Source organism: Xiphophorus maculatus, chromosome 23, assembly GCF_002775205.1.
Source record: "Xiphophorus maculatus strain JP 163 A chromosome 23, X_maculatus-5.0-male, whole genome shotgun sequence".
NCBI classification, from domain to species: Eukaryota; Metazoa; Chordata; class Actinopteri; order Cyprinodontiformes; family Poeciliidae; genus Xiphophorus; species Xiphophorus maculatus.
Window position 1 is genome coordinate 18,306,768 of NC_036465.1, and position 13,909 is coordinate 18,320,676.

Below are 13,909 nucleotides of genomic sequence, written 5' to 3' on the forward strand. Positions count from 1 at the left end.
TAAAATATCACTTTCCTGAAAACTGTAGCTTTAGATTGCAGTATAGTGCCATTCTACATTCCCTCATTATTACAACTAACTCAATTATAAATGTCTGAATGCTTCAGTATCACCTAGGTTTCTCTTTTTTGGATAGCAACAGACATTGTGTAACAACAGGAGTTTCTACAGATCAGCCTCAGTATGCTGCTCCACTGTGGATTAGCATGACTTAGAAAGTCACTTTTAATATTCTGGCAAAACATCACATGAAACACATGTTATCAATTATTTGTAAATATGTACACTGTATGACTGCAGACATGTACATATGGTCTTGGAAGTTATGTCTTTCTTTTTGCTAAGCTAACCCTGACATTTTCCCTGCACCTTGCTGACATAATCTCAGCAATGGGGGAGCTGATGGAGTTCCAATATGGATTAATTAAGAATGTCAATATCTGAAGCCCATATCAGCAGGTGGATCTTGAGTTCCCTAATTTGTTTATTCTGATTGGTTGAGTTTGACATTAAACTATCAAAATGAATGTTAGATCTTAAGTTAATGATCAGTTGTTCTTACACCCAAGAAAAGTTTTACTGACAACTAAAGACTGGCAATCATTTTGTTGTATTTCAGCTGCTCCGGATTAATTTGATGACTGCTCTTAAAATTTTCTCTTCCTTCCTGCATCCTCTGCTGATGATCTGGCTTTTCTCCTGTATTTTTCTAATTACATATACACACACACACACACACAAATGCTACTATTTTTTAGAATACATTCCTTAGAAATATTACCCTATTGCATCATGTTCTTTTCTATTCCCAGTCTGAGTTCTTTGTCTCTTCTTTACAGGCCTACCATGTAAAGGAGATCGCTCTGTGTTCTGTCGTATGGAGACTCTGCAACGCTACTGCTCTTTCCCAGACTTCTGGCGATTATGCTGCAAAACCTGCAGCACTATCAACAGCACCAAACCTGAACCCAACTCCACTGCTACATCCACCTTCAACATCACTGTCACACCTACTCCATCCAAGAACATTCTCTGCTCCATCTTCACCACCGCTCAACCCACTAAAACTGCCATCCCCACTACCTCGACTTCACCAACCACTCACGCCCCAACCCTAAGAACCATAGCCCTTGATTCCACTGAATCTTCATCAAGATCAACAAAAACTATCCCCACTCATCAGTTACTTCCAACCAGCATTCCTTTCATCCCCACTGTCTTTTCAGGATCTGTTTCACCTTCTACTAACACTCGTTTAGACTTCTCTACAACCCCAGATGTTTTTTCCATCAAATCTTCACTGAGACCCTCAACAACAATTTCCACTCATCCAGTGGATACAGTGAGTTCTCCCTCCTTCAGCACCAATTATCCAGCTTCTACAATTCAAGCCCTTTATTCCATCCCATCTTCATCATCTACCACCAAAGAGACTCCCACTCATCCACCAGCTCAAACAAGCATTTTTTTCCTCCCAACCATCTCTCCTAATGCAATCACAACACCTTCTACTAGTCATGCAAATGCTGAGATCACAGAGCCACTTTTGCAGAAAACTTCAACTACTTCAACAGCTGGGACAGCAAGTCCCAAAGTCCTTGCATCAACACCCACTCCTGTGACAAGTCCAATAGAAAGCACTACTAAAAGAGTCACCATGCCAAAATACAATCCTGATAGGAAAATTCAGCCACAAACTAAGAAAAGGGTGGTTCCATCACAGGAACGTGGAAAAAAGGAAATCCCACAAAGAAATACTGCAAAAAAATATGTTCCACCAAGGAATAATCTTCAAAAGAAAACAAGTACCACTGCAAAAACTGGAACTCCCAAAAAGACTATTGCTTCACATTCTAATGTGAAGAAGGCCACTCCAACAAACATGATCCCAACTAATACTTCAAAGAGTACTCTACCTAATAGACCTCCAAAGAGGACCATTCCACCAAATACTAAAGTGATAAAGACTAGCCCACCAAGCACCAGTCCCAAAAAAAACATTCTTCCAAACCCAACTATGAAAAAGGCCACTCCAACAAATGCATCAAAAGAGACTTCTCCATCAACCCCTACTGCAAAGAAGAAAAGTCTGCAGGATAAGCCTCCAAAAAAAACTATTCCATCAAACACTAAAGTGATGAAGACTAACCCACCAAGCACCAGTCCCAAAACAAACATTCTTAGAAACCCAACTATGAAAAAGATTGCTCCAACAAATACAACATCAAAAGTGACTTCTCCTTCAACTCATACTCCAAAGAAGAAAACTCTACAGAATAAGCATCCAAAGAAGAGCATTCTACCAAACACTAAAGTGACAAAGACTAACCCACCAAGCACCAGTGTCAAAAAAACTATTTCAAACCCAACCATAAAAAAGACCACTCCAACAAATACAACATCAACAGCATCAAAAGGGCCTTCTCCTTCAACTAATACTGCAAAGAATACTTTACAGAATAGGCATCCAAAGAAGAGCATTGCACCTAACACTAAAGTGATAAAGACTAGCCCACCAAGCACCAGTTCCAATAAAACTGGTCCTCCAAAGAAGAGCATTCTACCAAAGACTAAAGTGATAAAGACTAATCCGCCAAACATAAATCCAAAAAAGAATATCCTTGCAAAGCCAACTGCAAAGAAGACTCCATCAAATATTACCCCATCAAACCCTTCAGCAAAGAGGACAACTCCACTAAATAATACACCAAACAACATTTATCCATCAAACTCTACAGTGAAAATGTCCATTCCAGCAAATACTACGCCAAGAATGGCTGTCCCAAAGAATAGTCTGAAAAAGACTAATCCACCATACAGTGGTACCAGAAATGCATCTACACCAAATACAACTCCAAAAAAGACTACAATAGTTAATAATCCTTCGAAAAGGAAAACTCCAAACATCACTTCTAAAAAGACAGCTCCAACAAAGAACATTCCAGAGAAAAAAACAAAATCTTCACCTAAAAAAGAGGTTAGTTTAAAGGCCAATCCCAAAAAAACTACTGAACCAAAGAAAAGTTTCACAAAACAACCTCAAACAAAGACCAACCTTAAACACAACCCAAAAAAAGCCCCAGAAAGTGCTAAGTCAAAGGTCAATGTTAAACAGAATAAAGTGAAGGAGATAAAGACCAATCGAAAACAGAATGCGTCTTACTTTACCACATCTTCCACCCCTTATCAGGTATTGTCTTCCATGGTTCCTTCCAGCAGCTTTGTACAAATTACAGTGGTGAGCTTGTCTCCCTCTGATTCAAAAGTCAGTCCTTCATTCATCAACAGGGATGCATCGGTCACAGACAGAACTCCAGTCATGCACTATAGCAACACAGAGAGAGAGTCTTTTACACCAGACCCTTCTGATGATTTCATAACACCCCTTAATGATATTAACACTGAGGCTGACACACGAACTATTCCATCTAGTGAAATCACAGTGACAAGTAGTGGTGAAGCTACCAGCTGGACTTATCCAAGTAGTGATGACAATAAAGAGTCTTACAGCAGCTCGGGAGTGGTCACAGAAACTGTTGTGCTGGAGGATGGCCTCTCCATGGTGATCCCGATTACAAACGGAGAGGACACAACAGAGAGAGCCTTTCCACCCTGGCTTGACCTTTCTGACTATATCCCTGTAGGTGTTCCCGTTTCTACAATGACCTCAGACCTTCCTGCCTCCCCAGTTCCCACTGCGGTCCCTCACACAAAGGAAGAACAAGTGACAGTAAGCCCTGAAATCATCTCCACTTTGAAACCTCTGCAAAATGCTGCAGAGAATAATGAGAGCAACTCAATCGCTGCATTTGATAACAGAGTCATTGTTGCAGAAAGTGACATTTCTCAAAACAATCTGATCCCAAGGCACCTCAGAGAACGAACCAGGAACAAACGAATACAAGAACTTCTGGAGGAGAAACGAAATTTTCTCCTCAGAATGAAAAGGGGCAACACAGAACAATAGAACAGCGGAGATAAACTCTTCTTGAGTCCAACAATATTTTATATCGGGCCTCCCAAAGGGAAAAAAAGAAAACAAGTGAAACGCAAAGATCAGACAAAAATATTTTTGCTGAATGTTGCAGAGTTGGTGCAATTTGGCATGTAGACACTGTACTGAGAAATAAAGAGGTTTGATATTGCACAGGGCCTTTGAAAAGCCAAGTTGTTTTCCTTCTTCATAACCAGGCTATTGTCTGAGAATTGAATCACCATGTAGATAAGATGTAATGTATTTTTTAAATATTGTTCTTCTACGCACACAGAGAACAGAATTTATCACCAATTGTCTCAAGTTACAGTGTTAAACTACTGCCAGTGACTGCAGCCAGCCCCTCAGACGTTAGCGTCCCATGAAATGGTCATTTTGATTAAATATTTTTTTTTAAGTAGTTCTGGTAAAATTAGACATTTACAAAGTTCCTGTTGGATGTGATTTAAACCTTTACACTTGTTAGAATAGTGCTATTTTCAAAGCAAACATTTTCTGTAACATTTCTAAGTTCTCAGGAATCTAATTTTGAAAGATTTTTTACAGGCATTTGAAAATATTTGGTGCTTAACTTTCCCACAAAGCCAAATAAAAAGTGTTAAAACACAAAGGAAATAAACATTCACTGACTGCTTTTTGGTCAATGAAATTGTTCTTCTTTCATCAGTGTTGCCAAAAGTTAAGATGTTTCTCATGCATTTATTTATGAAAAGATACATATAGAAAAAAAAGATTCTCTTAGCTTAACATCCGAGGACCAGTGTGTTTTTCTCTCTTAAAGTTGTATTATTTGTACATGTTAAGTTACATCATCTGAAAAATCGCCTATATTTCTGTACTATATATGTACATATGAAAAAGAAGTTAATGTTAAATATTTATTAAAGTTTAAATGCTTTTGATATGTTGCAATTTATCTGAGTTGTGTGATTTTTGCTTGAAGAAAAATATACTTTATTTCTGGATTTTTTTTCTTTCTTTCATGTTTTTAATGGTAATGCAATATTTGACAGCCAGGTGGAGACAGAGCAACGTAGTTATCTCAGTCTTTCTTTACACTGATGCTACTCCTCACATCAGTGAGTTTTAAGCCTTGCTTTACGGCGACAAAATGACGTACCGCCAAATGTTATTTATATTACTTGTGTCTATCTTATTTATCTTGGTAATTTAAAAAAAAAAAGTTAACTGCTGAAGGAAAAATGTTATTGTTGCCATGATTTGAAGTTGGAACAAACCATAAAAACCAGTTGATGCTAAACAATCTAAAGCAACAAATTAATTCTCAAATTCTCTATATTTAAGTTTATAATGTTTTTATGAAGCTTTAGAATTTTTAAAGAGTCTTGTATCACCATATGGAAAAATAAATACATGCAAAAAAATCTAAATCCATTATGATTTCAGGCTACATGGCAAAGGAAGGAACACAAATTGTCATATTTTATTTTTTTGTCCCCAATAGACTCAGGTTTTGTTTTTTGGGTCTTTTGACACCACTGGGATAGTTTTCATTTTGCAAGTAGAGAGAAATGAGACTTTAAATTTTTTTTATTTTGCAAAAAGCTTTTCTTGGGAGAATTAACGGACATTGTGTTTTTACTAATACTTTACATAAGACCTTGTTCATTCAGTTGCTTATGTGGATAATATTAAATTTGTATGACGCAAAATATTGTTTGTAAATAGTAATAAATGCATTTCAAGCATTTCAGAAACACCAATCACATAAAATCTTTTGAAGAGGAGCCTAGTTTCTAGTCAAATACATGAATTTAATATTGACATTTATAATATGACTTACTGCAGTTATCCTTTAATTTATACCACATTTAACATGTAAGTGGAATTGGTTATAAAAGCCCTTAACCTTTAAACAGTTATGTATGTAAAAATTATTCAACCCAATCACAAAAGGTCTAGTTGTCTGTTCCCCCCGCTATAATTCAATTTCCTCCAAACGTTTCAAAACAAATGTCTCCTGGAAGTGCCCCTCTTTTCAAGGAAACATCCATGTCTGCCCTCTGGAGGACAGATGATCATTTCTCAGAATCTCTCTGGCAGCTGGGAACTGAGTGATAAAAATCAATAAAATGGTTCGCTTTAAGATGTCCAGTTGTTTTGACCTGGAGTGTACGCTGAAGCTTTTATCAACCACAAATGCCGTATGGCTGAACAGTCCTAAGTGGAAGAGGACAAGATTTCAAACAAAGTGTGGGGAGATGGAAAAACCTACTGTGTATCTTAAAAGTGTGCACATCATTGACAATATGTCAGGTTTTTATAACGTAAAAATAGAGATCACAATAAATCACATCAGTTAGATACTTCTTAGTTCCTGACAAATTCGTATCTATCATTAGCTTCTTTCACAAAACACTTTTAAGTGGCATTTAGAGACTTTTTTTTTGCCATCTTCCCTTGTTTTGTTTTGTTTTTTTATTATTATTATTTAAAGAACCAATATACCACAATACACTAAGGGAGGTAGAAGTCCGCTCACCTCAGTCATACCCCAGACTCGTTAAGTAAGGTTTCCAAAGGCCTACATCAGCGGACTATAGGAGTCGATGTAGTGATGATGAATATTCAGCCAGCCATGTAATTGAAAAGTGTAAGCAGAACAGATAACTGTAAAAATTTTGATTACATGTGAAAATTGTAGGTACATTTTGTCAGTGATGAGTGAATTTGCATTAATAGTTGCGAACAGAACATTGCAACTTTTTGGTTGAGATTAGTTTAAGGCTGTGTACAGTTTTGTCGCCAGGTCACTGAACTTGTTTCATTTAGTACATATGCAATTTCCCCATAGGAACTGGTTTAAGTTTCTGTTATATTGTGCAGGGTGTATTACTTAATCACATTATGCATTAATGGAGTCATTTTTTAAATGGAATTTGTTAGTCTCCTTAGGACAAATACCGCATCAACACCCCCTCAAGTTTGATCCACAGCAAAACACCACAATCAATCATTAGCGATGAGTAAGCTCACTGATAAGACAGACATTTCCCTTTAAGCACAATCTCATGGATACAAAAAGAATGCCAGTTTGAAACAATCCCACGTTTGTTGCTTTTTCCATATTTTTTTTTTCTGCTGAAGAGGTGGGGAGTAGTGAAGCCAGACTAATGTTGAAGTTGTTGTTTGTCATCAGCGGCATCCACATCGATGGGAGCCTTCAGTGTGGTGCCTGAGAGTCTGTCTGCTATCCAAAACAAGCAATGCGCCTGCGTGTGTAAATCTCTGTGTCTGTTTGTTTGAGGAGATTGCTGTTGTGAGTTCTCCATTAGAGAGCCATATAAAGACAGGAGCCTGTTGATGGAATGGATGCAGAAACCGCAGACTCATCTGCATCAACCCAGGTCACTTTACCCTGTACAGCCCACACCCACACCTATGCACTAAGCACCATTTTTTCATAGTTGAATCCTTCAGCCCATATATAGGGAAAAAAAGCAGTTGATTTTACAGGAGAAGGGGTGTCTGCAGAGAATATCCATAACAATTATTTAAAAATGTCTAAATTTTTTTTAAGTGTTTTCTTCCACAACAGATCTGGTGGAGGAGGTAGAAGAGCTTGATTTCCTTTAAGCAGATTATCTGTCTCATACTGTCAGGAGGACATGGTGACAGTTTTAACAAATGTGGAATAAAACAAATTTTTATAAAAGTTACCTACTTCAAGTTTAAAAGGCATTGTTTCTCAAGTTTCCAGGTGAGGTTATGCTACTGCAATAAAAGATTATTTGAAGAAAATGAAAATAAATGTAAAACATTTTAAGCTATATTTGCTGATTAGGTGACTTTGAAAACAATTCTTTCCACTGGATTTCATTTGGGGGTGTCAAACTAAAGGGGACAGTATACTATTCTACCCTCTTTTAAATGTGTATTCATAAAAGTTAGCTTTTCTGAGAGCATTTGTTAGCTTGGCACACGGGAGTGGGAATGTAGTCTGCACTAAACAGGTTTGGTGTTTGTGTGATGTTAGTGTAGAGAGTGTCTCTGCAAACATTGTAAAGGCCAGTAAGCCACATAAATCTGCATGCTTGTGTTTATACTGCCTGATGATGCTTTTGTCCTCTCTGGTAGTAATTGGCAACTGTATCAAAGCTAATAAATGAAAAAAGAATATTGGGTGAAGGTTAACCTGCTAGACGAGCATTTGAAGTGGAAAATGATCTTTAATTAGACTTTGGTGATATAGTGAATCAGCCAAGGTCTGGTTTTTCTCATGCCGGCGATTGTGAGAATAACAAATATTAGACATTGTTTACTTCTTTGTCTATTTACTCATCTATAATTGCCACCACAGTGTGCCGTTAGGTCAGCAAGAACGTCAAATTTTACCTAAAGACAGAGTCACAAAAACAGTTCATCATTCTCCATAAACTTGAAAGAAACATTTATTCTATATGTGGGATTTAGGTTACTTTGAAATTTGATTACCACTAACTGTGTTAACATCCCAACAAAAGCTGGTTGTTAAATCTGCGAATGGGAAAATTTTGGTTTCCTCTCAAGCAGTTAGGAGTCATATTTGATCATGTTTGAAAACCCATGACTGACCTTTGATGTGAGCAGAGGCTCCACAGAAATCCTTGTAATTTGTTACATGGAAAAACAAGTTAACCAGCAGCTTGTTACATGAATTCAAAATAACTTACACCACAAAATTTGGAGAGACTGTCCTGTAAATTAAATTTCAATCAAAAACCAGGCACAGAAAATGAAAATAATAATTATAATGGTGCACAGAAAATAAAAAAAAACAATTGTACCATTTGCATGTTCATCATCATGATCATGTCTCTATGCCACATAAAAAGCCACAAAAAACACGAAGTTATAGGAATAACTTTGTACTTTTGGTGCAAAGTTATATAAATCACTTTGCATTTCTATAAATACAATGTGATAAATCTTTGTATAACAGCACAAATTCCTGAAAATGGGATTTTTTTTCTCTCCCCGTTTGTAACCACAATGTTTTTTTAGTTCTGAGTCCACAAATGAAAACCTTTTTTCTCCAGTATTTTATGATCATACTCGTAATTTTTTTTTCTATAATACACAACAATATTTTATTAGGATTTCATGTGTAATAAAGTGTGGCAGCATATGTTGTCAGTTATCTAGAATAAATTTTTTGTAGAGCAACATTTCTCTGTAATTACATCTGCAAATCTATTGAGCTATATATCTCTATAAGCTTTATACTTCTATTTTCCTCATTCTTCATTGCAAAAAAATCTGGTTCAGTCAGACTGGATAGCAACTAGAGCTGCTAACACCCGTTTTCATGTCTTCCAAGATGCCTGTATGTAGTCCTATGATATGCTAAGTCTCTTTAAAAACAACAGTTTTACACATCCAGAGACTTCATTAAGTCACATTCTTCACTGTTCGCTGTACAGTGGCGCAGTTAGCATTGTTGCCTTGCAGCAAGAAGGTCCTGGGTTCAATTCCCGGCCCAGGGGCTTTCTGCACTGAGTTTTAATGTTCTCCCTACACAGGTGTTCTCTCCCACAGACCCAAAACATGACTGTTAAGTTAATTGGTCACTCTAAATTCTCCTTGTGTGCATGGTTGTTTGTCCTGTTTCTCTCTGTGTTTCCCTGCGATGGACTGGCGACCTGTCCAGGGTGTGCCCTGCCTCTCGCCCGAAACTTCTCTCTCGAAATAGGCACCAGCAGCCCTCCTGTCCCCACTAGGGTGTAAAAAAATGAATGGCTGGACATTCTTGTCTGCAAAATGGCTTAAACTCAGTCAGATTGGATAGAAAGTTTCTGTAAACAGCTATTTTAAACTCTTGCAATGAATTTGCCATTAGGTTTAGGTATGGACTTTGACAGAGCCATTCTAATACATAAAAATGTCTTGGAGCGCTGTATTTTTACAATCTTTTGCATCCTCTAAAAGGTTTTCTTCAATTATTACCCATTGAATAGATTTCACACAAGTGACAATTTACTAATTAGGTGTCCTCTTCAGACATTATTGCCCTGGATTTTATTTAGTTTCATCATAGTAAGATGGGCTGAATGCACATGCACCCCACTCTTTTCATCTGTTAGTTTGTGAACATTGTTTCAGTTTTGTACTACTTTGTGTTGGTCCATCACACAAACCTTGTGTGTACGATGCAGTTTGCTAACTTTTGCATGACACTTTAGATCTCAGTGAAAAAAGAAATGAGGCTTACAGGAGTATTAAAGGGCTAACAATGTGTGTTTGAAGAGGAATGGGTGACTCATGTGCCATGTATTGAGTCACATGAAATTCTTCTTATAGATCTCTGCTATGCAGTCGTGATGTGCATGTGCACACATTGGTCTCCCAGGCAGAGCAGCCATGTGCAGAGCTCTCACATGCACGTCAGCAAATCAACATTTCGAGCATTCCAAGCTGTACACATGCACATCAGGTGTTTTTGAAGCTTGTCCGCTTTTATTTAGACAAAGGTTATCAAGTTAAGAATTGATATGTTTGCCAAAAAACAACAATATATATATTTTTTTCTTTTTTTTTGTTTGTCCTCTTCTTTTCTGTCTCTTCCTTAACTTTCCCTCTTTTTCCCTGCCTCTGTTTCCTTCCCTCCATCATTACAGTCAGTCAGTGCTGGAGCTGAGGAAATGGACGGTGTGCCTATTTTTAGAAGCAGGGAAGGAGGGCAAACCAAAAGTAAGCTATGGAGAGAGGGGGAGTAAAGAGAGAGGAGGAGGGATGTGTGGAGGAGATAAATCTCCATTCAGCCTCTGCCTCTGCTCAGAGACAGCTGATGCTTCAGAGCAGCACTACTGGATTCAAGCACAGGAGCTGAAACAAGGCAAAACTGACTGATTCAGATTTCAACTGCAGCGAAAAGAAAGGATTAAAGGGACACCAACAGCTGCCGTCTGTTACCAGGTGAGTGTGACATGCACGAGTTGTAAAGGCAATATGTTGTTTCAGCCTTGAACTCCGAGCGTGGAGCCATTTTTAGCCACTGTGTATCAAAGGAGGGACTTAAATTTAGCCCTGGTTACACCTTGGAAGAAACTGGGAGAGGCTGGCGTTTTGTGGTTTGAGGCGTTACTCTATTTTTGGTCATGAAGGTTAAGACAAAAATATGTTGCGAGCCTCATTTGAGGTTGAAAGCAAAACGCAGCCTGACATGATCTGTGACTTGACATGACTGAGATGGGGATTTAAAATAGTCGTCTGTTTATCCAGCAAGATCGGTTGTGTTTTGGGGATGCAGTTCCAGAATAAGCAAGAGGATGATGCCCAAAACAGGAGAGAGAGGCAGAAAGAGAGGGAGAGAGAGACTTGTTTGTTTGGCTTGATGGATAGCTGTTTTGAAACGCAGTCTCTGGACTGCTATGGATCATGTGAGCAACTTTCAGATTATGTCACTGGAAAAACACATTAGTCTAATGAGGGGAAAGGAGGAGAGTTAAAAATCAAACAAAAAGAGACTTCTGCAAAACATGTATGTTAATTCAGATTTATTCTGCTAATTTGCAACGCTCCATTTCACATATTTTATGTGAAAGGGAACTGAATATTTGTTCTTTCGTAAAAACTCATAGATGAGATTCAATTCAAAATTCTCTATCCTTTTTATTGGTGTCCAAGTTGGTTAGTCAGACCAGGTATGAAGGAAACACCACCAAAGATGTGGCAGTAATCTAACGCATACCCTGTGGTCATGTCCAAAGATTATGGCATTTTGGAAATGGTCCATTAAAGCATTATGCAGGTTACAAGGCTAGATTACAATTTTTGACTTGGTCTTAACCCTAATCAGGGTTATACAACGCTTGCTTGTGGCATAACATCTGACTTCTAAACTCCAAAATCTGACATGTGTATATGTGTTGACCAAGAAAATTGGACAACATTAAAATTGTGCAAAGTCTAAACTAGACTGCCTAAACCTGTACTGGCTTATTTTATGCTGCATAGGTTCTTCTACAGACAGGTTGGGAATTATATTTAAAAAGCTGCTTTTTCAGTATTTTCAGAGTTGTCATTGGTACAACCTGTAATAGAGATAAGCATGAACATAAAGGCCAGTTAAACTGGGTTTCATTAATTTACCCTGACTATAGTCTTTAAGACACAGTTTGGGCTTCAAATTGAAATTCATTTTCTCAAAATAAGAAAATAATAGTGAAAATAACTGTTTGCCTCATTTCAGTCTTGTGAACCAAATAGCTGTATTGATTGTCAAACACACTCCCTGCATGCATCCCTAAGGTTGTTTTAAATGTAAAAACATTTTCTCCTTCCTGCTTTTAGATATGCGGCCAAGGTCAAGACTGCTGAGGAAGAGGAGAGTTATGCTGCCCACAATCAGAGAGGGCATGGAGGAGATGGTGAAAGACCTAAATGAAGCTAACACATTTCATTTTGCTGACAACACCCAAGGTGTCTCATCAGAGGACTACTTTCTCTCCATCTGTCACCTGGCCCGCCCCACCTTTCCTGCCAGAGATGTTTTCCCCCAAAGTCAGGAGACGGTGCAGCAGAGACTCATCGCGACTGCTTTGTCTCCGCTGGAGTTTAGTCTCAACGAGGAGGAAAATGGCAGTGGTTCACTGCAGATAGAAGAGAAAAAACTGAACGCCGAGCTTATGTGCTGCAACTCTGACCCATTGGAGTATCTCTATGGAAATCAGAATAACCTTATAGCCCTTCCAGGAAGGGTGAGGAAAGCGTTTGTTAAGGGAAGGTTGGCAGGTCAACATGGAGAAATACTGGAGGGCCCAGCTCGAAGCAGAGCAAACAGCATCCCCCACACTTCAAGCCCAGATTTACCATTCCAGCGCAAGAGCAGCTGCCCTGAAATTCTCTCTGACATCAACACCTCAACTGCAAGTAGTTGCCCAACACACAGCTTACCCAGGTCAGAGGTCAGGGGAGTCGGACCAGTGGACAAAGGAGAAAAAGGAACAAGATTCAATCCAGCCACCCAACAATCCTTAATCTCCCAGTGGATCTCAGACTGTCGGTCAGCATGGAGAGAGGCACGTCTTCGGGCCTGCATGCTGCCTGCTATTGCTGAAGTGTAGCGAGTGCAGGGACAGTGACTGGAAAATTCCTGAAAAATAAACACAGAATATTTTTCAAGCCAGAGCATGAGACATTCAGGGCAGAGCTGGTCCCCAGTCGTACAGGAGCCGAGGTAAAATGCAAAACCAGTTTTCAACCATAACGTGGAAACCAACAAACCCAGTTAACAGTACTCTCAGTGATGTTTTCACATTCACAAGCTACAGGATAAAATCTACACTGAGATGATGAAGCATATTCCCAGCTTTGAGACAAACAGTGGACATGAATAAATCATGAGTAGTTAATCATGGATTTGTTTAAATAAATGGTTCTACAATTTATTTAGCAATTTATTGATTTTTCAGCTATTCTTTATTGAAACTGAAGCCCACACGTGAGCAAGAGACCCAAAGCAGCTTATGCCTCAGACAGGCTCTGATTCTGACATATGTAGAAATACGTGTTTGAAAACATACAGAGGAAAAGAAATATTGTCAATGTTTCATACTCTTAGTGTTTGCTGTTGATCTTGTAAATACACGAACATGAACCAATCTTGTTTTATATATTGTGTGTAATGACTTGTAAAGCAAAACAAATAAACCTGTCTTTTAATATGCAGCCTGTGATTTTCCTCTCTGTTACATCTTTGCATGGTCTTGTCGGTGGAAACCCCTCAATAACAAGCCTTTCGGCTGAGCCTGGTGCCAAGCGGTAGAGTTTCTATGGTAACTGACGTGGGATCCTGTACTGGTAAACATCAGTGTGGAGGAAGACAGGCTGAACACAAATGACACCAGTGAACCCACACATGCAAGATGCAGGCTGTTGCTCTGCTGCTCCTGCATGGCAAGAGAAGACAAACAT

The 13,909-nt window shown here is 38.5% G+C and overlaps 2 protein-coding genes across 3 annotated transcripts in view; both read left to right on the top strand.

Moving 5' to 3' along the window:
• The window catches only part of LOC102234845 (A disintegrin and metalloproteinase with thrombospondin motifs 2-like), a 132,611-nt gene extending 127,705 nt beyond the window's left edge, over positions 1 to 4,906 (top strand). For both annotated transcript variants that reach the window (XM_023328512.1, XM_023328513.1), the window contains one exon: positions 840 to 4,906. In XM_023328512.1, the coding sequence (XP_023184280.1) occupies positions 840 to 3,967 (3,128 nt within the window). In that variant the 3' untranslated portion in view covers positions 3,968 to 4,906. The remainder of the gene's footprint in view (positions 1 to 839) is intronic.
• Positions 4,907 to 10,723: 5,817 nt separating this feature from the next.
• Positions 10,724 to 13,663, top strand: LOC102236216. The gene is made up of 2 exons (XM_005795310.2): positions 10,724 to 10,909; positions 12,287 to 13,663. Exon 2 carries the CDS (start codon positions 12,289 to 12,291, stop codon positions 13,057 to 13,059), a length of 771 nt encoding a protein of 256 aa, XP_005795367.1. The 5' UTR covers positions 10,724 to 10,909; positions 12,287 to 12,288; the 3' UTR covers positions 13,060 to 13,663.
• Positions 13,664 to 13,909: the final 246 nt, after the last annotated feature.

What these genes read in the sequence shown, in the direction of transcription:
- LOC102236216 (XM_005795310.2), top strand. Translation starts at nt 12,289, where the DNA reads ATGCGGCCAAGGTCAAGACTGCTGAGGAAGAGGAGAGTTATGCTGCCC.